The sequence below is a fragment of the Zootoca vivipara genome, chromosome 14 (assembly GCF_965207765.1).
Source record: "Zootoca vivipara chromosome 14, rZooViv2.hap1.1, whole genome shotgun sequence".
Taxonomy (NCBI): Eukaryota; Metazoa; Chordata; class Lepidosauria; order Squamata; family Lacertidae; genus Zootoca; species Zootoca vivipara.
Window position 1 is genome coordinate 34573525 of NC_142597.1, and position 27815 is coordinate 34601339.

Genomic DNA, 27815 nt, shown 5'->3' on the forward strand with positions numbered 1-27815 from the left:
CCACCCACCCTCCTTTGCTTACAGGTATTAGGAAACTCTGACCCTCCAGATGGGAATTATGGATTGATAACTTCCAGGGGGCCCCACAGATTTCCCTAGTGGCTACAGAGCAGGGATGAAGCACCTCTGGCCCTTCAGATGGGCCAATATCCCAGTCAGTCAATACTCTAGGAGGGCTGTAGGTTGCCTGCCTTGGGTGGTCACAATACAGTCATACCTCGGTTTAAGTACGCTTCGGTTTGAGTATTTTCAGTTTAAGTACTCTGCGGACCCGTCTGGAACGGATTAATCCACTTTCCATTGCTTTCAATGGGAAAGTTCGCTTCAGGTTAAGTACTCCCGGAACCAATTGTGTTTGTAAACCGAGGTACCACTGTACTGAGGGACCCAATGGCCTGATTTGGTGTCCCACCACCAATCCCTTGGAAGTTCCCCAGCTGGTTCCTCCCACCATTCCTTCTCCATCCAGCCAGTCGATGGCAAGTACTGTACAGTGGTACCTCGGTTTATGAACACAATTGGTTCCGGAAGTCTGTTCATAAACTGAAGCGTTCATAAACTGAAGCGAAGTGGATTAATCTGTTCCAGACGGTCCGCGGAGTACTTAAACTGAAGCGAACTTTCCCATTGAAAGTAATGGAAAGTGGATTAATCCGTTCCAGATGGTCCGCGGAGTACTCAACCTGAAGCGTACTTAACCCAAAGCATGGGTGTAATTGGTTCCGGAAGTCTGTTCATAAACTGAAGCCAACTTTCGCATTGAAAGTCATGGAAAGTGAATTAATCCGTTCCAGATGGGTCTGCGGCGTTCGTAAACCGAAAATTCGTAAACCGAGGTGTTCATAAACCGAGGTTCCACTGTATAGGTTTGCCGCACAACTGTGGGGTTCTCTCTCCTGCAGTCAGGGGGAAGCCAGGGTTGTTTTGATACATCTTTAAATGCATAGGCCTCTAATTGCAGTAGGTCTACTCTTAGGTTGGTACAAGTACAACCAAGATCAGGCCAGCTCTGCCACCATTTTCTTTTCTATATCTTTGCTGCCATTTCCTTTTCTGTAACCGCACGGTCCCCAAATGCATGCTTATGCTAAATGGCATGCCCCAGTGTGGGCTAGTCATTTGACTGACTGGTTGTTGAAAGGCTTTACCCATGGAGTGTTGGACAAAGACCAAGGAGTCCAGGGTTCAAATCCCCACTTGACCACGAAGCTTACTGGGTCACCCTGAGCCGGTCAGTGGTGAGGGATAATAAGGCAGAGTGGGAGGTCCGTAAATGCCACGTTGAGCTAATTAGAGGAAAGAAAGGATATAAATGCAATGATAATAAATAATATATTTCTCCCTGTCAGTACGTGGTTATCCCTACACGCCGGGCAACTGCAGTAGCTTTGCAAAGCTTCACCTCACACCTTCTGGGAGACGCTGGGAGCCCTTACCTGATTGGATTTGTAAGTGCATTTTGGGGGTGTCTGGGTCAGGGATGTATTCAGGGGCTTGGCTCTCATTTGCAAGGCAATTGTGTCTCCCCACCAAAGGAAGGAAAAGTGCATACCCTCCAACATTTCTCTGATGAAAATAGGGATGTCCTATTCAATTACTAACAGGGACCCAGGTGGCGCTGTGGTTAAACCACAGAGCCTAGGGCTTGCTGATCGGAAGGTCGGCGGTTCAAATCCCCGTGACAGGGTGAGCTCCCGTTGCTTGGTCCCAGCTCCTGCCAACCTAGCAGTTCGAAAGCATGTCAAAATGCAAGTAGATAAATAGGAACCGCTACAGCGGGAAGGTAAACGGCATTTCCGTGTGCTGCTCTGGTTCACCAGAAGCGGCCTTGTCATGCTGGCCACATGACCTGGAAGCTATACACTGGCTCCCTTGGCCAATAATGCGAGATGAGCGCGCAACCCCAGAGTCGGTCACGACTGGGCCTAATGGTCAGGGGTCCCTTTACCTTTACCTTTATTCAATTACTACTACTACTACTACTAATTATTATTATTATCATCATCATCATCATTATTAATTTATTTATACCTCACCCATCTGACTGGGTTGGCCCAGCCACTGTGGGTGGCTTCCAACCTATATAAAAACATAATAAAACAATGAACTTTTTTATAAAAAAAATCAAATAATTTTTATTCATTTTGTAAAAAAAAGTAAGAAAAACAAAAAACAAACAGCATATTCCTTAGGGAAGTTGTTATAGGCTTTTGGCATGAATGGTAAGATGTAGATGAATTTTGGATTGTTTAAAGGTTAAATTCTGAAGAGGTTTTAAATTTTGAAAATTGCTAAAGATGATTAGAATTGAAATTCAGATGGGGGGGACTGGGGGAAGCCATGTAATAAGGTTCAGAAAAAATTATGAATTAAACTTTTTTTTTTAAAGGTTCTTCTAAAGGTTGTATAGTTACTTATCTCCTTTGCTCGGGGGTCGCATAACTCCATACCCTCCAACATTTCCCCAATAAAAATAGGGATGTCCTAAGGCAAAGCGGGACATTCCAGGATAAAATAACAAACCAGAATGGCTTCTGTAAATCTGCGACTGTCCCTGGAAAATCGGGACACTTGGAGGGTCTGAAATTGCCAAGGACTGGAGCGGGGAAGAGGAGGGGAAATCATTTATCTGGTCTTCTTCTTCACTGGGGAGACCGTACCTGGGACCCACTTCAATTACGCATGTGCTGTATCACCAAGCTGTGGGTGACACTCCCTGCTCTTATCCATGACTAATTTAGCCTGGATATTCCTGCCCTCCATGCAGGGGTTTTGCAAGCAAGCGATCACTGTCATACTGAATAAACTGCACCCAGAAAGATGCTAACTTCTCCCCCCCTCTCCCCGACCCCAATTCTGCTTCCTCTCCAGATCTCTGACCTGATTCGCCAGAGCACGAAGGAATCGCCGCTCTGGGAATTCCTCAGCTTGGGCTACGCGCTCATGCTCTGCCCTTTCGTCGTCGTCCTGGGGGGGATGTTTTTCCTAGCCACGGCCCTCTTCTTCCTTAGCGACCGAGCCAGAGCGGAGCAACAGTGAGTATCCGCCATTTGCACAAGGGAGGGAGAGCCTTTTGCACATGATATTGTTGTTGTTGTTGTTGTTTAGTCGTTTAGTCGTGTCCGACTCTTTGTGACCCCATGGACCAGAGCACGCCAGGCACTCCTGTCTTGCACTGCCTCCCGCAGTTTGGTCAAACTCATGTTCGTAGCTTCGAGAACACTGTCCAACCATCTCGTCCTCTGTCGTCCCCTTCTCCTAGTGTCCTCCATCTTTCCCAACATCAGGGTCTTTTCCATGATATTGTACATGCCAGTATTGGGTTGGTACCCCCTACAGCAGCTGAAAAAAAGCATGTCCACACTGAACGAGAATCAGACCCATTTGACCATCGCCGATCAAGGAACCCAGTTACACGAAAAGGGAGAGCAATCTCTAACAAAGCAAGATGGGTGCCTTCACGAAGCTATATTTCCCAGGGCTGTTTGGAGGGGGGGGGGGCAAGCTGGTGTCAGCTCCCAGGTTTTTGAGGGCACCTGGGCGTGTTGACCTTCTCAGGCTCTCTCCCTCTGTGAGTGAGCTCCCTTCCATAGGGACATAATTTACGAAGACCCAAAGAACTCAGGTGCAAGGTACGTCAGGGAGCTGCCTGGACTCTTATATCCCGCGTTGAACACCTGCAGGAGCATCGCGGGTCATGGTGAGGCTCATTTGATGGAAGCAAGAAACACAGCCTTTCATTTCACTGGCTCAGCATTGTCGACAGAGATTCAGCAGGCCGCTTCTGTCCCAAAACACCTGCCCAAAACTTTTCTCTTCCATCAGGCTGACTTATGCAGGCAATTAAGAATGCATCTTTCCATAATAGTTGGCAGGTTTCAAATTTGTATGTGTGTTTTTATTGTGTGGTTCTGTGCATGGTTGTTGTAAGGCTCTTTGTTGTTGTTGTTTTTATCACTAGCTGTATGTGAATTTTGCTAATATATATAAATAAGAAGTTGTCTTAGACCAAGTCAGACCACTGGTCCATCCAATGCAGTGTTGCCAGCTCTGACTGGCAGCAGCTCTCTCAGGTGGGGGGTGTCTCTCTCCCAGCCCTACCTGAAGATGCTGGGGGATCTTTTTCATGCAAAGTATTTGCTCCATCACTGAGCTACACCCCATTCCCTGGCAAAGGGACTCTGGAGTTTGGCAGTGGCCCCTCAACCCTCTGTCAGTTCCTGGGCCTCGTCCAATGCCCAGTGCTGCCTGCCTCTGGTGGAGCAACTCCTGGTAGCCAAATGGACTTCTGACTAGTTTATATTCGTAGCATAAGCATGGCCCAGTTTATTGGCACTCTGCCTGGAAGATCCCCGTCTTGGCACTTGTCAAACTGGCACGAGCTCCCTTCTCTTGGAATGACTTTCCGGCTTCCTGGGCCCGAGACTTTTCCGCAAAGCTCTAAATCACCGTCTTGAAAAAGCAGCTTTGACTAACTGCACAAGAAGCTGTTCGCTGTAAAGACGACCCATTATTCTGAGCCCGGCAAGTCTGATTTGAAGAGGGGAACGCTGGGATTCCCAGCTCTTCTGGCAGACCACGGCATCTCGACGTAGCACCCAGCAGTCATATTTTATACCTGGCAAGAGAGGCAGCAATTGGGGACATAATTGAAGGGACGGGAAAGAAGTCCTTGACTAATTTAGCAATCGTAATGTTAGAAATAGGGGGGGGGGGGAGAGAAAAGCAGAGCTGAATATTATCTGGAAGCTGTACCACTTTGCTGTGGAATCCCTGCCCCCTAATACGACACTTTACAGACTGGGCTGGGGTTATTCATTTTCAACTCTGGACGTGCTCAGAAGCTTGGCTCAAGTTAAACCTTCAGGCCACGTGCGATCTACAGTGGCCCCAATCCAGCAAGTGTTACGACCTTCCAGAATATCAGAAGCTGCTCTCAAAATAGGATAGGAGCGCTGCTGTTTCTCCCGCCGCCACCTTTTCATTTTAATTAAGTTAAAAGCTCCTGTAGTGTGTCCGGGGGGGGGGGCAGGGGGAGGGGGTGAAATGTTGTCACAGCCAGATCTGGATTGGAGGCAGTTTAATTAATTTAAAAGGGCCTGCATGAACGGACCTGCGCTGTGGGTTGGACAGGTCAGTGCGAGGGAGCCTCAATCATGTTTGCCTCTGTAAGGAGGAGGACAGGTTCCTTCTGCGCCCCCCCCCCTTCTCTGTGAGATAGCGTGGCATAGCAGTTAGAGTGTCAGAACACGAATGGAGAGACCCCCGATTCAAATCTCACCCACCCACTTTGCCATGAAGCTCACTGGGTGACCTTGGACCTGTCACTTACCTGCCAGCCTGGCCTACCTCACAAGGTTGTTGTGAGGTTGAAGTAGGATGGGGGTGGAACCTCGTGCACCACCCTGAGCTGCACAGAGGAAAGGCAGGATATAAGCAAGGGGTGCCATTTAGACCCAGAAAACAGCAGGCTAAAGCCTTTACCAAGGAGTATGGGAAATGTTCAAAAGGATTATGCCGCTACCAGCCATTTTAGTTCGGCTCTAATACATAGCTGCCAAGTTATCCCTTTTTTTAAGGGAAATTCCCTTATGCTGAATAGGCTTCCTCGTGAGAAAAGGGAAAACTTGGCAGGTAAAAGGTAAAGGGACCCCTGACCATTAGGTCCAGTCGTGACCGACTCTGGGGTTGCGCGCTCATCTCGCATTATTGGCCGAGGGAGCCGGCGTATAGTTTCCAGATCATGTGGCCAGCATGACAAAGCCACTTTGTCATGCTCTAATATAGTCATACCACTTTGTCATGCTCTAATATAGTCATACCTCGGTTTAAGTACGCTTCGGTTTGAGTACTTTTAGGTTAGTAAAGACTTCCGGAACCAATTACACCCATGCTTTGGGTTAAGTACGCTTCAGGTTGAGTACTCCGCGGACCCGTCTGGAACGGATTAATCCACTTTCCATTACTTTCAATGGGAAAGTTCACTTCAGGTTAAGTACGCTTCAGTTTAAGTACTTCGTGGACCGTCTGGAACGGATTAATCCACTTTCCATTACTTTCAATGGGAAAGTTCGCTTCAGATTAAGTACAGACTTCCGGAACCAATTGTGTACTTAAACCGAGGTACCACTGTATACAGTAAGCCGACAACTTACGTGGGGGGGTTGCGTTCTGGGGATTACGCTTCGTGCCAAAATCATAGTCAAATCACATTGGGTGCAATGGCGGGTGGGATTGCCAAAGTCATTTTTCTTCTTCTTTTAATTATCCCCCTGTCCGCCCGCCATACCTATAAGGCTGAATGTGCAAGTTGCAGGTTTACTGTATGAAATATAAGCCAGCACGGTGTAGCAGTTAGAGAATTGGACTCGGAAGCCGGGAGACCAAGGCTCAAATCCCTGCCGAGCCGTGAAGCTCAGTGGGCAACCTTGGGACAGTCACAGTACACTCAGCCTAACCTACCTCGCAGGGTTGTTGTTGTTGTGGGGATAAGGTGGGGAAGAAAAGATGCATGAACCTTGAGCTTGGAGGAAAGGTGGGATAGAGATGCAATTAAAAAACACACACCAAATACAGTGTGTGTGTGTGTGTGTGTGTGTGTGTGAGAGAGAGAGAGAGAGAGAGAGAGAGAGAGTCTGACTAGATATTGTTTACAGTATGAAATAATACTCGAATGCCCTGTCCTCTCCTCAAAAGATAATGATCTCTACTGAGCCTTTGTGGGGGTTTGGTAAAAGTGAAACCCAACCAACCTGGGGCTGCGTGTTTTTCAGCACAGATTTGGACCACCTCGCCATGGGCACCTCCAGTAACTCGGAAGACACAGCCACATGACCGCTACAACTTGGGGTTAGTTGGTGTGTGTTTTTGTCTTCTTCTTTAAAGGAAAAAAAAAGCTTCTACTCACTGGCCAGGAGATAGAAAGGGGAAGGAAACCCACCATATATGTAAATATTTTCAGTGCCAAAAGAAAACACGCAGAAATCTGAACTTCTTTTCTGCTGGGAAATTGGTTTTTTTTTCATTTTTTTGGACAGGCTGCTTCTTGCGGGCGGCTGTTTCCAAAATATGTGGTTCCATAGGCGTGTTTGTGGCTCTGCCCTTACGTTATGCGATACGTTTTTGGGCAGATTTCGATAGTCGTGTATTTATTTTTAATGCATTATGAATTTAGACCTATAATCCACCCCAATCCTTTTGTGGCTCGGGGTGGCTGGAGCGGCATCCGTTCTCATCATGTGGCCTCTTCCTTCGTCCAGAGCTGACATTAAAGCTTTACATTAAGGTGATTTAAAGTAAATAAATACATTAACATTTACGGAATCCTCTGCTTGGAGAGGAGGCTCAGTTCTGTCTGTGAGCTATGCAATTTGTTCAACTTGAGCGAATTTGCATTATTTATTCCAGTTTTGCTAATGTGGGGTCCTGAAGCACACACACACACCCCAGACACACACCCCACACCGAAAACCTTATTCACCCCACCTCTCCGGTTTCTGAAATTTCAGCAGGCATCACATGCCTGCTGGAAAACCATGAGGACTATCAGCTTTGCCAGTTGTTTTTGAGAGGGAATCTGAGGTTCTTAGGAAGCTGCATTCTGGATTCAAAAGCACATTCAATGCTTTTGGTGGGATATCTGTCCACTTTTCCTTGGAAAGCTCCGTAGCAGATGATTCTACAAGCTTCTCTGGGTTTTCGTCCCCCCCCCCCCACCAACCCACCTTGGTTTTCTTTCCCTTTTGGGGAGATTTTTCAAATATCTACATATATGATGGGTTTCCTTTTTGCCAGCAGCATTGCCAGAACTGCAGATCAGCCTTTACCTTGCTCAGAAGGAATACAGCATTGGCAACCTCCTGCGATTTGAAACAATAAACAAAAACAGCATGGAGCAAACGATAGCAAGAACCTGGCTATGAAACCATGACATTAAGTCGATTACGGAGCACAGGGAGAGCTGGCAAAGCTGCTACACTGCGGAAGAGGAAGGAGGCGAGAAGCTTCTGAAAGCATGTGCTTTGTCTGTTAGACCTGGGATAGGAAACCTGTGGCTCTCAAGACGTTGACGGACTACAGCTCCCATCATCCCTGGCTATTGGGTATGCTGGCTGGGGCTGATGGGTGTCGGAGTCCATCAGTGTCTTGCGGGGCCCCCGTTTCCCCATCTCTGCTTGAGATCAAATGCTCTGGAAGGCACTGCATGAATTTCTGTGGCACGACACCCGTGCGCCCTGCAACTGAGCACTGCACTGGCACTATTGCATTTAGAATCCCGACTCTCTTAATTTAACGAGCCTGTTCTTTTCCTACAACGCAACTCCGCTGAAGAAACCTTATTTTGACGAATTAAATGATGGTCAACCTGTATAGATTTGCGCCTGAGAAAGTCAAAAGTTACGAAGGAAGGAAGCTCGCTAGCTTTTGTTTGTGGGCGACGCAATCTCGGAAGAGGCGTTTCCTCCCTGTGGGGCAGGAAAGGAGGAATACCTCTTTTTGTGTTTGGGGTCAGGGTGGGATACGGGCAGCCAGATCTGTGTTTCTCCAGTCCACTTCAGATTCGCAGGTGTTGAATCCTAACTCTGCTTCGTCCTGTTTTGCATCGTTCTATAAGAGCTTCAAGAAAGTCCACACGTTTAGGGTAGGCATTTTACCCTTAGCAATGACAACAATAATAAATATGCTACAGTGTCTCCTGGTTAAGAGAGTGAGCTTTCTACACAAGCAACATTTCCACAAGTCCGCTCGCCTAGATAAATTTGCTGAGTGGGGGTTGTTGGACGATGCTAGAGATCTGCAGGGATTTAAGCATTGCACAAGATTACTAATTAACCTAATAACAATAATTAATAAAAATTTTTAGATGCACTGCACACTAAGGTTCCAGGGTTTCAGGGATGCGATCTGAGATGTCAAGTAGCTTTGGTCACCTTGTGTTATGGAGCCCATCATCTCAAGTGCCAAAGACCAAGGCAAAGAGCATAAAATCTTCAGCATAAAATGAAATTATATAGTGAAGATGTCTTTTTGTATGCAATTTGCATTATTGTGGGGACTTTACCCTAAAGTATGCATTTTGGGGTACGTTCTGGGATCTCTTGCATGAGAGCAGGGGCGTTGTTGGTGGGTGATCCAGGGGTCACAATCCCAGGGTCTTTTATTGGAGGTCCCCAATTAAAAGCGACCCACTTTTAATACCATAAGAAAAGCCTACAAGATCAGGACAATGGCCCGCCTTGTCCATCATCCTGTTCTCACAGTGGCCAACTAGATGCATATGGGGAACTGGCAAGCAGGCCCCCAGCAAAAAGAGCAGCCCTCTCCCCTCCTGCAGTTTCCAGCAGCTGGTATTCAGAAGCATTATTGCCTCCAACCGTGGAGGCAGAGCGTAGCGATCACGGCCAGTGGCCATTGACAGCCTTATCCTCCATGAATTGGCCCGATCCTCTTTGGAAGCCCTCCCAGTTGGTGGCTCTCACTGCCTCATGTGGACGTGAGTTCCATAGTTTAACTGGGCACTGTGTGAAGAAGGACTTTCTTTTATCTCTCCTGAACCTTCCAACATTCAGCTTCATTGGAGGTCTACGAGTTCTAGTTTCAGGAGAGAGGGAGAAGAAGCTTTTTCAGTCTACTTTCTTCACGTCATGCATAATTTTGTAAGTTTCTACTGTGTCATCTCTTGCCTTTTTGCTAAAACTCACAATTCCCAAATGCTGCAAATTTTCTTTGTAAGGGAATCACTCCATCTCCTTGATCTTTCTGGCTGCCCTTTTCAGAACCTTCTCCCAACTCTTTCAGTACAGTGGAACCTCGGTTTATGAACACCTCGGTTTATGAATTTTCGGTTTATGAACGCCACGGACCCATCTGGAATGGATTAATTCATTTTCCATTACTTTCAATGGGAAAGTTTGCTTCAGTTTATGAACGCTTCAGTTTATGAACAGACTTCCGGAACTAATTACACCCATGCTTCAGTTTATGAACGCTTCAGTTTAAGTACTCCGCGGACCCGTCTGGAACGGATTAATCCACTTTCCATTACTTTCAATGGGAAAGTTTGCTTCAGTTTATGAACGCTTACTCCGCGGACCGTCTGGAACGGATTAATTCACTTTCCATTACTTTCAATGGGAAAGTTCGCTTCAGTTTATGAACACTTCAGTTTATGAACAGACTTCCGGAACCAATTGTGTTCATAAACCGAGGTACCACTGTATTTCTTTTGAGCTGCTTATAAACTTCCAAAGAAAAACCTTTACTTACAAGGCAGCTGCAAAAAGTGCAGTGTTGGTGGGACCTCAGCCGGGCCTGGCCTTGTTAATTTCCCAGAGTCATCAAGACATGCCGATAAGAATATGCAAATTTTAATGCAGGTATTTGTCATCAGACTGCACCATGATTCCTTCAGCAATGTTTCTCCTGGAAGGAGCGAGATGATAATCTCCTTATGAGATTTAAGGAGCGTAGCATGTGTTAGCAAGTTGCGTGGGGAGCGGGTTTGGGGGGAGACTTGTGGCCAGCTTCCAATGGTTCCTTGAAGAGTCCTTATTTGCGGGCTCCTGAATCAGAGAACTGCAACCCTAAACTGTAACTCACAGGTGTCATTGCCAAATGCCTTTCTGGCTGGCTCTGCAGTCAGGAATTGGCGTTTGCCAAGGATTTCTTGACGTCACTGCTGGTTACAGGGTCCAGAAAGGGGGTGTTCTGTGTTTACCACTTCGCCTTGAAGGAGCTCAAATATCAAACTGAAATTATGCAAGCAGCTAAAATGTCTGGCATTCCCCCTTTGCCTGACCAGTCTGCGTGCTTGATTCTGAACTCAGAAGTTTCGTTTTCTCCCTCCCCCCCCCAACCTAAGAACATCCTTTTTGCCAGGTTCTTGTAGGCATCTGGCTCGCCTCTGTGAAAACAAGACGCTGTGTTTGATGGGCTCATCCAGCAGGATCTCCTTATGTCCCTGTGATCACATGCTCCAGCCCCTTCTTGGCAACGGGCAGATTAAAGTTTTTGTACGGTAGTAGATTCGTTCCTTGATCTCAGCCAGGTAGATCCTCAGTGCTATCTAGTCCAGGCTGGGTCTTCTGAGGAGTCTTCTGACTGATTTTGTTTCTGAAAACCAGAGGCATCCAAACTCTGCCCTCTGTGAGTTCTCTCTCGAGAGACGCTCTGGTACCAACCTGTCTATTTTTATTTTCTGTCTCCTTTCTGACATCCTTCCCCTTTCCATTCTGACTGGCCTAGGAGGTATTATTCAGCAGGCAATCGCCCTGCATTGGGGGTGGAAGGATCCGCCCATTTTGCTTCTCTCCATTTTTCATTTTTCCAATAATTACCGGTAGTTCACCACATTTCTGCAGCAATTTGTGATGCTTAAAAAAAAATTCTCATAAGAATTCGTAGAATTTTAGTGTGAATTTCTCCTAATAAGCACATTTTTGTGTATAGTTTGGACTAATGTACTGTACATATTTTTGCAAGTGCAAAAATAGCATTTTTGTAAGTTATTTTTCTATATTGTTTCATTTTTATGCAAACTTTCCGCTAATATGTGCATTTTTTAAACTTTGCCTGGTTGGAGAACTTCATCACCAGAAGATGCTGATGCATATTCCGCTTGTTACCAGTATTTGCTATAATTGTTTTGACTTTTGCATGCTTCTTTCAAGTCTCTCTCTTTCTCAGAACAACGGTCAGGTCCTTCTTTGCACCGTTTGATTGACTTACAAACTGGGACCCTGGCCTCCCAGCCAATCACAGAGAAGGTGTCTGAGGGGCTACAATTTTTTCTGTTTACAAAGACCCTCTTTTTATGCTTGCCACTGTCAAGCATTTGAGCTCTCTTATAAGATGCATCTCCTTCACACATCTATAAGCAGATATTTTACTTCACCCGTAAATCTGATAAGAATTGTCTCCGGGTAAGCAAAAAAGAGAGAGCAGTGTAGCCAATAACAGAAAGCCGCCTCTGTGTCTAAAATTCCTACCTGGAAATCAGAATCATTTGTCGATCTTTGTATTCACCAAATGGATTCAGAGCAAGACCCTGATTTATCCCACCAATGGCAAGCCTGGAGAAAGGCTGCATGTAAGTGGTTGGCGGACCTATTCGTTGATCATAGGTTCCAGCACATAAGCTTTTAGATTAAACCCATTCATCATAAGCGAGGCCGGGACACAAGGGGTCGAAGGTCGCAGGCTTCGCTAAGGAATTAATCTGGGTGTCACATTATTAGCACACATTGGCAAGCACAGGTTGGGGCTTGGAAGGCTGCTTGTTTCAAAATCCTAGGGTTAAGATGGCGCGTCCCTTAAGACCTCTTGACTGCCCTATAATCACAGTTATAATAAGAGTGCTTGACAAGTGGATGAAAAGATAGATGCTCTCCCTGTTTTTCTCTGTCTTTCTCTTTCTCTCTCACACACACTTCCAATTATAGAGAGGTTAAGGTGTTACTGTACTTGCATTTTCCTGCCCCTTCATTATGTAAGTTTCCTAAACATTATACAGCTTCTTCTTCTTCTTCTTCTTCTTCTTCGATCACTTGTAGCTGAGTAAGATTGTCTTCCATAAAACATGGTTTTAACAATGAGTCCGTAAATGACTGTGGAGGCCAATTCTGGATCCACACATCCTTTCATAGTGGGGACATTGGTTACTGGGTGGGAGTTGATCATGGTGTGAATTTGCCAAATGTGCCTTCCTCTTAGCACGTTTCTCCCTTACGTCCTGAGTTCGAGTGTCTTCAAAGCCCATGACACCTTTGGTCAAGGCCAGGGCCGGCCCTAAGGCAAGGCTGGGTGGTGCAATGCGCCAGGGTGCTGGGCTGCCAGGGGGCGCCGCGCTGCACCGAGCTGCGCCCGCCAGACAGCCTTTCCCTGCACGCCGGCTCGAGTTGCGGTGCCCCGCCGGCAGCACCACCCTCTCCCACCTCTTCTCGGGCTGCGGCTACCGTTGTGGGGAAGCTGGCCGCGAGCCTCCCATCCGCACACAGCTGGCAGCATCCCCGTCCGTCAGGCCGCCCCCTCCAATGGCCTGCTGTAACTGGCAGAGGGTGAGAAGCAGAAGGCACGGCATGGCAGCGTCGGGGGGTGGGGAATGGACTCTCCGTCCCTCCGGAGGGAAATGTGAGGGGGGGGGCTGAGGGACCCCTGCATCACTGGTCAGGGCTGTTCTCCAATTGGAGCACTCGCAAACGTTTCCCAATTGTCAGTGTTTATACTTGATTTTTTAAGATTTGCCTTGAGGCAGTCTTTAAACCTCTTTTGTTGACCACCAGCATTACGCTTTCCATTCTTAAGTTCAGAATAGAGTAGTTGCTTTGGAAGACAATCATTAGGCATCCGCACAACATGACCAGTCCAACGAAATTGATGTTGAAGAATAATTGCTTCAACACCGGTGATCTTTCCTTCTTCCAGTACACTGGTTTTACGGTAGTTCACTGGTATTAATTGTTATACAGCAATTAGGTTTAAAACAGAAATAAAAGTGTAACACAGAATAATGTAGACAAATTCAGTATAAAAATCACACATAAAGCAGAAAGTTTGAAACCTTTGTTAAGCAGCCTTATCAGCTAAAAATCTTCCAGCTGCCATTAAAACAAAGACAAGTGGTATCGAAACAGTCTTTTAAGTTTCAAAGTGGTATTTGAAAAGTCCTGAAGTGTTGGGGTTTTTTTAGGTATTGATGTATGTAAATGAAGTATAGAGCTGGCTTGTGCTCTGTGGAACATACCTGGGGCAAATGCTTAAAATGTCCAGCTATGATCAGAGCTGTCTAAAGTTGCCTTGAGATGTTCCATGCCAGCGACCCCCAACCTTTTGTGGGTTATGTGCCGTATGCAACACTCATTTTCACAGAAATCAGGAGACAAGGGTCCATCTCAAGCTCAGACAACAGGCTGATTTGCCCCCGTTCTCGAGTTTTTTGCATTTAATTCAGGAAAGGAAACTGCCAAATATTTTATATTTGCAATGTACCAAAATGTGCCACAACAGCTTCAAAAGCAGTTGCAAGCGCACATCCCCCCCCCCCGTGTGTTTCTGAATATTCCTGTGTGACAGAAATATTGGCAGGCTTTTAGCAGCTTTTACAAGTGTGGAGGAGCGATGACAAGTGCATCCTTTAAAAATGATTTGGAGGTGGGAGATCTTTGTTTTGCAACCAGTTAGGCTGTGCAAGATGAGAAGCGCTTATCACAGGACTGGGGTAGCCATTGATGGGTTAGGACTCCAGGGACCAGTTCTCTTGGATGTGTGTCTTGCATTGTGCCACTACAGGTCAGAAGGGGTTCATGGGATGGGCTGCTCCTCCATGCAAAATGGCAGCTCTCCGCTTGTTGAAAGCTGTTATGCAGGAATTCCTCCACCCAACGTGGGGCTCGAACCCACAGCCCTGAGATTAAGAGTCTCATGGTCTACTGACTGAGCTATCTAGCCTCGGACTATGACTCCCAACAACTTTCTTGCAGGCGTGTGGTATATAGGTTGTCCGTATGCAAATTTGCTGTTAAAAGGAGGGGAATGGCAAGCTTTCAGCTTCAGTCCTAATTGCTGAAAGTGTAGGCCAGGTTTATCCTTTGGAGTTTTATCTCTGTCTCGACACTTGGTTGCTTAACGAAGAGCCCTTGACACTTTGTTGCCTGGGGAAGAAGAGAGAAGGGAACGCTATTGATTTTGTTCTCTTTTTTAATGCTGGCTTTTATCCTCCCGAGTTTTCCTCTAGAAGGAAAAGGAGCTACTGTAGAGCTAGACGGCAGACCTGAATCCCTCTCCACTTCAAATTTTTGAAGCAAAACAGGCCAGGAAGGTAAAAAAACCTTGAGAGAAGCATTGGAGATCACAGTGGCAGAAAGAGACGGAGCAGGGCTGAGTAGCTGGCCGCATTTGGATGACGTGATGAACTGTTGTTTAATGTAGCACTCAAACACAACCAGTTATTTGGAATGAGCCAAGGCAAGCCTTGGACCTATGCGCTCCCCTTGACTCCTCCAGCATGGCCATGAGTCGGGAAGCTCTCACTTCCGTTTTTGATTGACTGCTGTTTAGTGTTGCATCTGAATGCTAAACTGCAGTTAATCTTAACTGTGCACACCACGCCAATTTAATAACCCGTGCTTGAATTGGAAATAAAGGACTCCTTCAAATAAAACTCCGTAAAGTCGAGGGTGTGGCCACACTCAGGGGCGTAGGAAGGTAGGGGCGGTAGGGGCGGGCCGCCCCGAGCGGCAGGCTCCAAGGGGCACCATCGCAGGTGCCCACCCCGCCCCCGGAACACGTGTCACGCCCCCAGAACGTGCGCCACGGCCCTCCGGGAGGCGTGCCCCACTCCCGGAATGTGCGTCCCGCCCCCAGAACGGGCGCCAGCCCCGCCCCTGGTGCCAGAGCATGAAGCTCCACCACTGACCACACTATTCTGTCTATCCCTTCATAACAAATGACTGCTGGTAAGGTCCTCTTATCCTCCATTAATATGTCCAATCTCCTGGCTGGCCTTCAACACACAAGTCTTCCAGATCTGTTCTCGAACAGCATCCTCTCTCATTCTGGCACTAGCGTTTTCAAGTGGCCTAATCGGTTGTGACTTTCCTTTGAGCAAACCGGCCTTTGGTTCCTAAAGCACAGCCAGCTCCCTTAAAGGCTTGGAGTCACTGTCGTTGCCTATCAAGCAATATGTAACTAGATGGAATATTTTTAGCTCGCTCAGCCCGGGCCTTTTCCTCCTTTTCCCAAACCCACTCAATGGTCAGATTTCACTTTTCTTGGGCTGTAACATTTGCCAGATTCATTGGGGAGATAAGGGGTAGCCTTCCAATGATGCTGGACTCCAAAGCCCATCATCCCTGACCATTAGCCTTGCTGCTGGGATTTGGAGTCCAAAAACTCGTGGCGAGCCACAGATTCCCCGCCCCTAAATTAATCTTGTTTTTTAAAAATGCATTTAAAAAACGCATGCACATAAGTGTGCGTTTTAAAATGCATATATGAATGGATGTAAAGCACAAAATGTATTATGTTGCAGGACAATGCATTGCAAAAAAATTCCTATATTTGGCAGAATTGAGTACAAAAATGCGCATGGGAGAAATTTGCACTAAAATGCTGGTGAATTTTCCTGAGGACTTTTAAAAATGGCAAAGGGACGCTTCCCATCCCTGGGCCAGGGCTCACCTGAAGTTCGTACCATGAACGTGATGCTGCTTTTGGCTTTCTTCCCAGTGCCGTAGAAAGTAAGACAACGCCAGGAGGTGACACGTGGAAGAGTCAAAATGCAGGCTGGGGACATATGGGGGGAATTGCAGCGTTCCGCTGAAACCAGCGGTTTACCAGTAGAAGGGGCATAGAAGCGCCAAGACGCCCTGAGGGTTCTCCAGGAAAGCTTGCAGGACATAAAATTAGATCCCTTTTTAACATAGCTTTAGAACAGGCATCCCCAAACTGTGGCCCTCCAGATGTTTTGGCCTACAACTCCCATGATCCCTAGCTAACAGGACCAGTGGTCGGGGAAGATGGGAATTGGTAGTCCAAAACATCTGGAGGGCCGAAGTTTGGGGGTGTCTGCTTTAGAAATAATTGAATGACTCGTTTTGGAGCAGGTAACCTAGAATAAAATAGCAACTGCTGCAAATCCCCCTTAATTGTAGAAGTTTGCAAAGGTTGTAGAATGAGTTTTAGTCCGTCCTGGACTAAGCACTCCGGATTCCTGCAAGTAGCAAGCTATATTATAGTGAGTGAGGAGCATGCAACAGGACAGGGATGTTTTCCAAAAGCAAAGCAAAATACCCTGCAGAAGGCAACAGCAGACAAAGAGCTTTTCCTAATTCCAATATCTCATTTTTCTCTACTTTTCTGCTACTTTTTTTTTAAAGAAAACAATAGAAGCTTATTTCCTACAGAAATCAGCCGAAAAGGATGTCGCTGCCTCCCCCTCTTTAAGGAACAAAAAGATTTGCAATCTCAAGAAAAATAGATTTGTTTGGGAGGGCTGTTTATAAAGGAGATCTGTTCCCAGTAGGTTTACTTTAGTTATTTACTGCACTGATTCGTCGCTTTTTAAATTAAACTCAAAGCGACTTAAATAAGGCATCCCACGTGGAGCTATAGCAGGGGCCCTCAGGTAAACGGTCCGAGCTGCTTTCAATGCTTTCAATGAAGTTTTAATTCTATAATGGGAAAGGGCTTTTTTTTGGGCTTGGGGATGGCACACTACTGGTGGGTGGGGCAATGGGTTGTATTGTATAGGAAACTGTGTTCATTAGGACCACGCAAAAGGAAGAGCACATCTCTGAATCCTTCATCCAGACAACTGAGAAGCACCTTTGCGGTCAAAGGTGACATTTGACCACGCAGAAGCACTTGACAAGAGTTCCCAAGGGCCGGTCAGAGGGGCCTGGGGGCCATATTTTGCCCCTGAGCCTGAGGTTCCCTATAAGGCAGAGATATGTCCTGAGACACCGCAGCCCTGTTCCAACCCAGGAAGCCTGAACCATTCAGAAGCCCTTGGTGGGTAAGCAGGCACTCTTGGGGTGACAAGAGCAGCAGGCAATATTTCCAAGCTTGGGAATATGATTATTATTACTATTTGGAGCGTGTTTATCAGGTTCACCTCGAGTACAAGGCAGGCTTTATGGCCCTCAAATTGTTCCTTTACAGCCAAGCAGGGGAATCTGTGACCCTTCACCACACATTTGGCACCCGGTCTAAAGCAATGCCTTTCTCAAGGACAGCATTGCTTTAGACCAGGTGCCAAATGTGTGGTGGTGGTCTTTTTAAAAATTTGAAGTTTCGGGTTGTTGGTTTTTTTAGCTTTTAGCTTTCTCTAACTTTAATACTAAGCCGTCTTGTTTTTGTTTTGTTTTCCATTTTACCGAGTGGGTGGTTTGATTTTCTGTTTTCTATTCCTGTACGCTGGCCTGTCGTCTGATTTTTTTCTCTTCTGTTCTCTCTTTATTTTAGAAAAGTGTTATAGCCATTTTATTAAACACACACACGCACACAACCCTGCCTCTGATATCTTGTGCCGGTAATCCGAGACCCCTGCTTGGCACGCTGTGCTTGTTATCATTTCTCACAAATAGATAACAGAGAGTGAGGAAAGGACAGGAAACGGGCAGATGTTGTTTTGCCAGAGGGGACGGATGGATGACAGGCAGGGAGTCGTCTAAAGATGTCTTGTCAACATGCACCATCTCCCCCAGCTGAAGAAGGGGTGACATCGCTTGCAGAAACCTTTGGGAAGTTTATGCTTTTGGGTCTTTGACTGCTCCCAGCGTGGGAGCAGCGCGACTCTTGCGCGGCGATGCCGTTTCCGCTTGCCTGTTTTCTTTTTCTCTTCCACAAATGGTTCACCTGTCCAAAAATGACAATGGGCTTCAGCATTGGCTGGTTGAGCATCCCGTGACAGCTTCTCTCGATGCCTGTGTCTGTAAAAAGTTTCTGTGTGTGTTGTTGTTGTTTTTTTGGCACTTGCTGATACCTTTCCTCCCCCTCTTTCTTTGCAGAGTTAATCAACTCATTATGCCTCCAGCCTCTGTGAAAGTCTAAGGCGGTGAGTAAACCAAGAGAGATGTGTGCGTCTTCTGTGTGTGTGCAGGTTGGAAGGTGGTTGCCGGGCCTTTGGGCTGATATGTTGAAGGGGAGCTAAATGTGTTGAAGGGGAGCATCTTCAAATACCTGAAGGGCTGTCCCATGGAAGAGAGAGCAAGCTTGTTTTCCGCTGCTCCAGAGCCAATGGATCCAAAATGCAAGGGGGGGAGATTCTGACAAAACCTTAGGAGTGTGCTGGCTGTTGGCCTTAATAAACATGGATTGAGTGACAAAACCTTAGAAAGAACAACTTTCATATCTATATATCTATTTTAAAAAAGGTAAAGGACCCCTGACAGTTAAGTCCAGTCATGAACGACTCTGGGGTTGCGGCGCTCATCTTGCTTTACTGGCCGAGGGAGCCGACGTTTGTCCGCAGACAGTTTTTCCGGGTCATGTGGCCAGCATGACTAAGCCGCTTCTGGTGAACCGGAGCAGCGCACGGAAACGCCGTATACCTTCCCGCCGGAGCAGTACCCATTTATCTACTTGCACTTTGACGTGCTTTCAAACTGCTAGGTTGGCAGGAGCAGGGACCGAGCAATGGGAGCTCACCCCATTGCAGGGATTCGAACCGCCGACCTTCCAATCGGCAAGCCCAAGAGGCTCAGTGGTTTAGACCACAGCACCACCCGCATCCCCATCTACATATCTTGAATATTTTTTCTGATAACAATTTTCATATGCTTACATATCAAATCCAAATTTGCATTGACTGACTCCCCCCCCCAGTTTCCACCCCCCCTTTTATTTTCCTTGCATTGAATTATTTTCCCACTTAATTTCAAATTATTTTTCACCTCATAATTCTACCTTCAGTTCATAAATGCTACTACAATCCTGCTAATGCTTCCACATTTTTACAGCGCTCTTTAAAATAATCTATTAAAAAGTTCCCCATTCACTAGTACATTTTTTCTTTGTCTTGGTGCCTGATCTTACCCGGAAAGTTTTGCCATTTCAGCATAGTCTTATCATCTTAGTCCTCCATTCTTCTTTCGTTGGTACGCCTCATCTTTCCACCTCTGGACAGAAAGAAGAACTTTCTGACAGTAAGAACTGTTTGACAGTGAACACACCACCTTCAGAGGTGGTGGACTCACCTTCACTGGAGGTTTTTAAACAGACGTTGGATGGCCATCTCGATTCTTTAGCTGTGATTCCTGCATTGCAAGGGGTTGGACTAGATGACCCTCAGGGGTCCCTTCCAGCTCTACAGTTCTATGGTTCTGTGATTGCCTGCAGAGGGAGGCCTACGCCCACAGCCTGGGTAGACACTCGCGTTTACTCTGCAGCTAGCGCACTCCTGCTCCTGGTTTGTGAAGCTTTGTGTGCATTACATTAGCCACAATCCAGATCTGTCTTGTAGGGTGGTGGTTTGTTGTTGTTGTTGTTGTTGTTTGGAGAAATGTTGCATTTGGGGGGACACGGAGGACGCTGTGGGTTAAACCACAGAGCCCTAGGGCTTGCCGATCAGAAAGTCAAATCTCTGCAACAGGGTGAGCTCCCGTTGTTCAGTCCCTGCTCCTGCCAACCTACTCCTAGCAGTTCGAAAGCACATAAGTGCAAGTAGATAAATAGGTACCGCTCTGGCGGGAAGATAAACAGTGTTTCTATGCGCTGCTCTGGTTCGCCAGAAGTGGCTTAGTCATGCTGGCCACATGACCTGGAAGCTGCACGCCGGCTCCCTCGGCCAGTAAAGCGAGATGAGCGCTGCAACCCCAGAGTCGTCCGCGACTGGACCTAACGGTCAGGGGTCCCTTTACCTTTGCCTTTACCCTAAAAACAGCTTCGATCTGGTTTGAAAACATAAGCCATATATGAAGATATCCATGCTGCCTCTCAGCTGACTGAGTGCGGCTCAGAAACACATCCGACCGTAGAAATGTGTACAATGACATTTGAAGGGTAGTTGGAGGTGTCTCTCTCTCTCTCTCTCTCTCTCTCTCTCTCTCTGTGTGTGTGTGTGTGTGTGTATCTTGCAGTGTTTTAAGCCATTAATATGCACATCGCCTAAGGCTTCCTTGCAGCCAGGAAGCCTGTGGAACCACAATGCAGAAGCCTGTTTGTTTGTTTTTAAAAATAATTCTTATTGATTTTTTGACATATAACAACAAAACATACATCACCAACACACCAACCCCCACAGCATTACCTAAAATAGAGAACAAGAAACACACACAAAAACGTTAACATAGTATATTACGGCATATAAGACGACCCCCAACTTTTCCAGTTAAAATATATAGAGTTTGGGATATACTCGCTGTATATGAAATACGACCCGGCGTATAAGACAACCCCCGACTTTTGAGAATATTTTCCTGGGTTAAAAAGTAGTCTTATACGCAGGAATATACAGTATCTAAACATAATAATAATAATAATAAAACAAAAACATACATATATAGTTGAAAAACCATTCATCTTTTTTGACATTGTAGGTTGACCTCCTCAGTCCCCCCTTACTGTGGTTCATCTTATACTCTCTTTGGCGATTTCATAATCATCATCTTAACATTGTTTCTTTCTACCTTAAACATGTTTATACCTTTTAAATTTTACACCAAAATTCTATCATTATCCTTTTCATTATAGATTACATATTTATCATCTAGGACAATATCATACTCCTCTTTCCTTACATATTATATTTCTGCAGAAGCCTTTGTGTCCGTAAAGCTTGATAGGGCATTGACAAATTCGGATGAGTGCGAATTTTGAAGGATTGGCTCTTTTGGTTTGTGCATATTCTTTTCAGAATGAGGAAATGGGGGCTGTTTGGCTTGAAAGGCATGCTGAACTGAGTTGCTCCTCTATCCATACATTGGAAATGCAGCGGGTTTGAGTAGGCTCCCCTCAGTGAGCCTTAAATTGAACAGAGCATTCCTAGAAGGAAGCAGCGAAAGGCCGCAGTGGGCATCTACTGGAGTCATAAAAGGAATCCGGCCATCCCAGTAGGAGTCTTTGCACAATCCTATTAAGTAGCTCTTACAGTTGCGATTAAATTTAATCGTATGAACACCAAGGGATTCATTGGACAGTCCTTTTAGTCTTTTTTAATCACGTTAGGTACATTATTAGGCAAACGGGCTTTTCAAGTGCATTAGTAGCTCAACAGCCCCTCCATTTTTAATACAGAAAATGCCACTTCGGAGGGAGCAAGTTAGGCTCTAGAAGTGGAAGCGGGCATTTTTACTTCCCCCCAGCCTCTGCCATTTTCCTGCTCCGAATCCCCACCTCCAAGTCCACAATGGCTTTTCCCACTCTGGGGTTCCAAAACTGGGTGAGCCCCCCTTGCTTCCAGCTGATCCCAGTCCCAAAATGTGGCTTTACCTGTATCGCTTAAATAATAGTTTCATTGCATATATTTGCATGCAGCAAACCATTGCGTATTTGGGCATGTAACAAAGCATTGCATATGTTTGCATGTAAAAAACCGCTTGGCGATTTGCCCAGGGAGAAAACCTTGTCTGGTCTTACATCACATAAGTCTATAGCTGTGGGGAGAAGTAGGCACTTCACTGAAGCTCAGCCGATCTGGGACTAGTCAGTTGTGTGGCAATGTCCCTCCCTCCCCAGAAATAATGAACAAGACACAGTGAAATGAGTTTAAGTGGGCGAAAAGGCCACAACTTTATTGGTTGCGAATGTTGAGCGGTATTGGCTTAGGCATTGGACCCTAACCGACTATATCTGACTGTAACCCGTGTGTTACAGTCTGGGAGAAATTAACCACCAGAAAGGAGCCCAGTGATGTACATCTACTGAGACACCTCCTGTGGCCACCGTTGGGGGGTGCCATAAGGCCCTGACCTCCGTAGGCCCAGGACAAAGCTACCGCCCCCGGAACCCCTTTAACGGGATTAAATCTCCAATTTCGGGCAGAGGATGACGTAATCTGCCCCCCATTCTTTATTTATGCAAATTTCCAATGCCTAACCGCCACTCGAGCCCCAAAGGCTCGCCGCCAATACCCTCACACCCGCAACCAATGCTCCAACCCCCTAATTATGTCACCTAACCAAATGTAGTTTCCTTGGGGTGAAAGGTGTACTCCGTCGTTATGATGAAGGGCTGCTTCAGTGCGTACTAGCTCTGGGTGGGAAATTATCTGACCATTTAAATCTAGGACCCTGCGTAATACAAATGAGTTCAATAGCCTCCTGGTTCTATTCAATGCCTTTGGGCAAAGCCCATCACGCCAAACGCGCCTCTGCAACAAGGCGGACCACAGCAACGCCCATCACGCCAAACGCGCCTCTGCAACAAGGCGGACCACAGCAACGTCATCCCTGGAAAAGAAGCCAACAGCTTGTCAAAGTCCTCAAAGATATTCCATATCAAGTCCACTGCGTTTCGATACGCCAAATCATTCTCCCCCAGCTGTATGACCAGCGCATGGGGGGGCCCAACTGAAGCAGCCCTTGCCAAGACAGCAGGCAGGAGTTCTTTCCACTGCATTCCGCGCCTGGCGGTCCATGATACTTTGACATTTTCTGGGAGGCCGAGATCACTCCCAAGACTGGTTTCAATTGCCCTTTTTTGGGGGGGGCCCAATGCACAATGCTGTGACCGCAGTCCGTGCACAATGCTGTGACCCGCAATCCACACATTGATGCGGCTCCCTTCTGGAAAGGAAACAATGACAGACAGGGGATCAGTCAATGGCAGACCGGGGAGTGAGGGCTTGCGGCTAAGAGGTGGGGCAGGAGAGGCAGAGTTCCCGCCTCCAGCCTGATTTAAACGCGGGGGAAGCCCTGCCCGGCTGGCCCTATTGGTCAGCCGGGGAATGGCGGAGGCGGGAACCCCGTCTCGCGAGAGGGCTGAACTCTCAGCCCCCTCGCGAGGGTCGAGACGGGCCACGCCCACAACACCACCTCCGTAAAATGCGGAAGTGGTTTTCCTGGATGGGAGGCCACCTGGGAATGCCAGTGTTTGCCAGCTTGAGCTCTCTCACAGCACAGACAGGATGTGACTGTTGTCAAATAAATCGAGAGAGTCACAACTTAATTACAGGTTGTCACTCATTGCTAGGAGAAAATGCCATATTCACTCTTTAATTTTGCAAGAACAGACTAGATCAGCAGAACTTAATACTTTGGCATTGTAGTGTATTTAATAATGGCCTAATCGGAACAGATCCATGTACTAAAAAATTGCTTTGTATCTGAAGCGGCTGTAAAGGAAAATTAAGCCTAAGACTTATCACCACTTACAGCCATGTGCCGTCATGAGGAACAGGAGAATAAAACCCTGTTTAGGTAACTTGAAAGTCTTGGCCTGGCCGAGTTGATAAAATTGCCCAAGCATGGAATTTTAAAATCCTGCATTGAAACCAGGAATGAAGTCAGGCCATACCATCCTCATGTATTTCCGTCTTTAAGCGGAAATTAGGTCCAGTCGCGGACGACTCTGGGGTTGCGCGCTCATCTCGCGTTATTGGCCGAGGGAGCCGGCGTACCGCTTCCAGGTCATGGGGCCAGCATGACAAAGCCGCTTCTGGCGAACCAGAGCAGCACAAGGAAACGCCGTTTACCTTCCTGCCTATTTATCTACTTGTACTTTGACGTGCTTTCAAACTGCTAGGTTGGCAGGAGCTGGGACCGAGCAATGGGAGCTCACCCCGTCACGGGGATTCAAACTACTGACCTTCTGACCGGCAAGCCCTAGGGCTCTGTGGTTTAACCCACAGCACCACCCGCGTCCCATTTCCGTCTTTACCAACAAGCAAATTGCCTGATGCAGCAGACTTCTATAGAAAACAACTGAACCTGTCTTCCCTCCCTTTCTTCTGGCTCAGTTCTGCAGCCTGTTAGATTATGGCCATACATATTCCCCGTTAGCGGTCCGAGCTAATACACATCCAACTGTCTCCCTTGCTGTGAAAGCTTGTGTGTCTCCTTTCTTCCACACTAACAACTTGTCTTTGTTCCCTTCCACACAGCTGACGTCCCGGATGATGAAGGAAAGCTTTTGTGAGCTCCGGCGGCAGCCGAACCCCAAAACGAGCACCTGCAGGAGACGCCCCCCACCCCCGCCGATCCACCCTTCCCAGAATGTGGAGCCACGGAAAATTCATCCCGGGGAACTGATTACACAGCGACACGGTGTTTCATCAGGCAGAGGAGAGGGGGAGTCCATCGGGGCACATCTCAACAGACATGGAGTCTTGTGCTTTTGCGGTCTTGCGTAAAGAAGAACTCCCGTCTCCCCTGCTCCAGAGGGAAGGGACCTTTCTGGCTGGCATCTTTCCCAAAAGAAGTCACTTTGAGGAACGGTGTACAGCTTTGCTTTGCTTTCAGCTCCATGAAGATGCTCCCTTGGGTCAACGGCGAAGACTCCCTGCCCCATTGAACACACTGCTGCTCTTGCCAACCACCTCTTGTCTCCATCCAGAGGTGTCATCCTAGTTGGAGAAGCAAGAGCCTCGGTTTTGGGTTGTGAAAGCAAAGATCCGTTTTGTATTATTGAATCATGGCATAGGACACTTTCTGCAGAAGGTCGAAAAGATTAGACCGGCTGGGCAATAGGCATACACACATTCACATACATATATATATTTAATTTAAAGGTGTTCTTTGCACTAGCAGGAAGCTGCTGGAGCTACCTCGAGGCCACTGCAGGGTTTGTTCTTGGCCAGGAATTTGGTGGTTTAACTTTCTACTGGGGAATCCAAGCGTAATTTCAAGCCCTTTGAGGGGTGGGGAGAAGCAACAGGGAAAGAGGCGGCGTGGGCAGCTTTAGCTGAGAACGTTACCTACCTACTGATGGTCCTCCGGGTCAGAAATGTAGCTGCCCGGAGTGTCCATTTCTTTAAATGCAAGTGAATGTGAGATAATTGCTGCTTTGGGGTCAAGGTCAGGTCAGAGCGGAGAAGAACCGCTGTTTCCTGCTGGAGTCAAATGCTATGGGAGGAGGTCGATGCTGGAGAACTCTTTGGAGGGAGTAGGGCAGGCTGCAGCGGAGCCACAGTGATCCCACCAGATCCAGTCTCTGCTGTTCCCCCAAAAAATGTGTTTTCAGAAAGAACCTGATTGGCTCCCAGTAGCGCCTGTCAACTCATTCAGAGAAGCAGAAAGAACGTGAGGATTAGCAGCAGGGGCGATTTCTGCTGTGTTGGATTTAACATCTCCTGCCAGTGAGCATGCACATATAGTCAGGAATATTGCCTCCCACCTCTAGCAAGGGCCAGGAGGGTAGTTACTCCTGGGGGGGTTCGAGGCTCGTCTGAAAGGTTGTAGCACCTTGGAAGACGAGAGGCCTGCTAAGTTGCATGGTAAAGGTAAAGGGACCCCTGACCATCAGGACCAGTCGTGTCCGACTCTGGGGTTGCGGCGCTCATCTCGCTCTATAGGCCGAGGGAGCCGACGTTTGTCCGCAGACAGCTTCCGGGTCATGTGGCCAGCATGACAAAGCTGCTTCTGGCGAACCAGAGCAGCACACGGAAACACCGTTTACCTTCCCACTGGAGCGGTCCCTATTTATCTACTTGCACTTTGATGTACTTTCAAACTGCTAGGTGAGCAGAAGCTGGGACCGAGCAACGGGAGCTCACCCCGTTGCAGGGATTCGAACCGCCAGAGCACTAGACTCTGTGGTTTAACCCACATTGCCACCTGGGTCCCAATTGGTACACGGTGCCAATTCTCCATGACAGATCCCTGATAGAAGTGCCAGTCCCTTCAACTTCCTGTTGTTGGCGCTACAAGCTTTCTGCAGCCGAGTGGGGTGGTGGAGACAAGCAAGCTAGCTCCACACACACACAGACAACGCCAGTCAGGTGTGTCGGAGGGCAAACTTCTGAAGCACGAACCCCCGAGGACGAGGGCTCCGAAATGCGCAGGCAGCTCAACAGGAATAGCGGCAGGAGGTGCGCTTGTGTAGGACATTTGTTTCCCCCTTCACACGTTTACTTGACTTGGATGTAGAAAGCCTGGAGCGGGTTACAGGCACATAGGAAGCTGCTCTCCAGAAGAGGCCTAAAAAATACAAAGCTAAGAGACAGTGGAACTAGGTTTACTGTTTATTATACGCACCCACTTTTGCATTGGAAAGCTATGGGCCAACTCTGGGGTTAGGCTGAACTTATTTGCCAGAGAGAATGGTGTGGTGGCAGGGAGAACGTAGCTGTCAGGGCCTGGAGGGGAAGACATCACCACGGTCTGAATTTCAGCCACAGAAGAACATTAAGAAAAAGGTGCGCTCTCGGAGCATAAATCAGGTCGAAGCATCACCACGCAAGATGGGAAAGTAATCTTGACCTCCACCCTCATCATCTCCCCCCACCACCTCAAATGTTCCACCTTTCACCCTGCCTCTCGCAGCCGGGCTTTTGTCATTTGCTCCGTCCATTTTTCCCCGTATTTCTTTCCTTGTAAAGAGACACCTAAAAACAACCGCTTTGGCAAATGGTGAAAGGGATGGAAATGTGACGTACGTTTTCTTGTTATACAAGGCAGGACTCGAACCAGTTTTCTGATTTTCTTTCAGAAGCAAAAAAAACAAAACAAAAACAAATAAGACTGAAAAATGGCTATTTTATATTTTAAAGAGCAATGAAGTTGATTATGGATCTCAGAGTATAAGAAGAAATAAATATAAATATATGCATTATGTAAATTAAGAAATAAAGCTATTTAAACACTTCGTGCCAGCTTTCATCTCTCGCTCGGCTGCCTGTCGGGAGACGCGGGTTCCAGGCGAGGCAGCGGCTTTGAAGGAAACCGCGGGTGCTTCTCCTCCAACAGCGCTCACAGCCATGGCTGTGTAGAGATCTGAAGAGACTTGCTGCAAACAAGTAGGGCCGGCCCACGGAGGAGGCAAAGCAAGGCAACTGCCTCGGGCGGCGGGATTCACAGGGGCAGCAGATCTGGCCTCTAAGGAACATGTCACCTGCTGCCGCCGCAATGGCAGCAACACCTGTGGTGTGGTCCTTGAAAGCTGAGTCTGCCACCTCCTTGGCAGCGCCCCCCCCCCAATGCCACCTCTACAGCAGCGTCTTGGGAAAATAGGAGGCACTGCTGGTCTCTCACCACTAGGAAGGAAATTGGAGGGGCTGCCGTCTGGGTTCTCCTGGGCTCTGCTGGTGCGATTCAGCATGGACCCCTTTCCCCTCACTGCAACGGCCCTTAATTCTCAGTAATGATGGCACCGGGCGAACATTCTATAAGTGGGGAGCCACCACAGAAATAAACCCGTTCTCATGTTGCCACCCTCCGGAC

General features: G+C 47.4%; 1 protein-coding gene across 4 annotated transcripts in view; it reads left to right on the top strand.

Moving 5' to 3' along the window:
* The window catches only part of SPNS2 (SPNS lysolipid transporter 2, sphingosine-1-phosphate), a 100780-nt gene extending 73540 nt beyond the window's left edge, over positions 1 to 27240 (top strand). The window contains exons 10-14 of one of the 4 annotated variants that reach the window (XR_004693984.3): positions 1350 to 1448; positions 2872 to 3035; positions 6779 to 6849; positions 18507 to 18553; positions 24539 to 24627. Coding sequence is in view for 2 of the 4 variants with exons in the window: in XM_088658223.1 (XP_088514349.1) it covers positions 1350 to 1448; positions 2872 to 3035; positions 6774 to 6834 (324 nt within the window). In the remaining 2 variants the exon portion in view is untranslated. Of the gene's footprint in view, positions 1 to 1349; positions 1449 to 2871; positions 3036 to 6773; positions 6850 to 7797; positions 7851 to 18506; positions 18554 to 24538 lie in introns of those variants that run through there. The other 3 variants (XR_004693985.3, XM_035139291.3, XM_088658223.1) reach the window with 3 other exon arrangements.
* Positions 27241 to 27815: the final 575 nt, after the last annotated feature.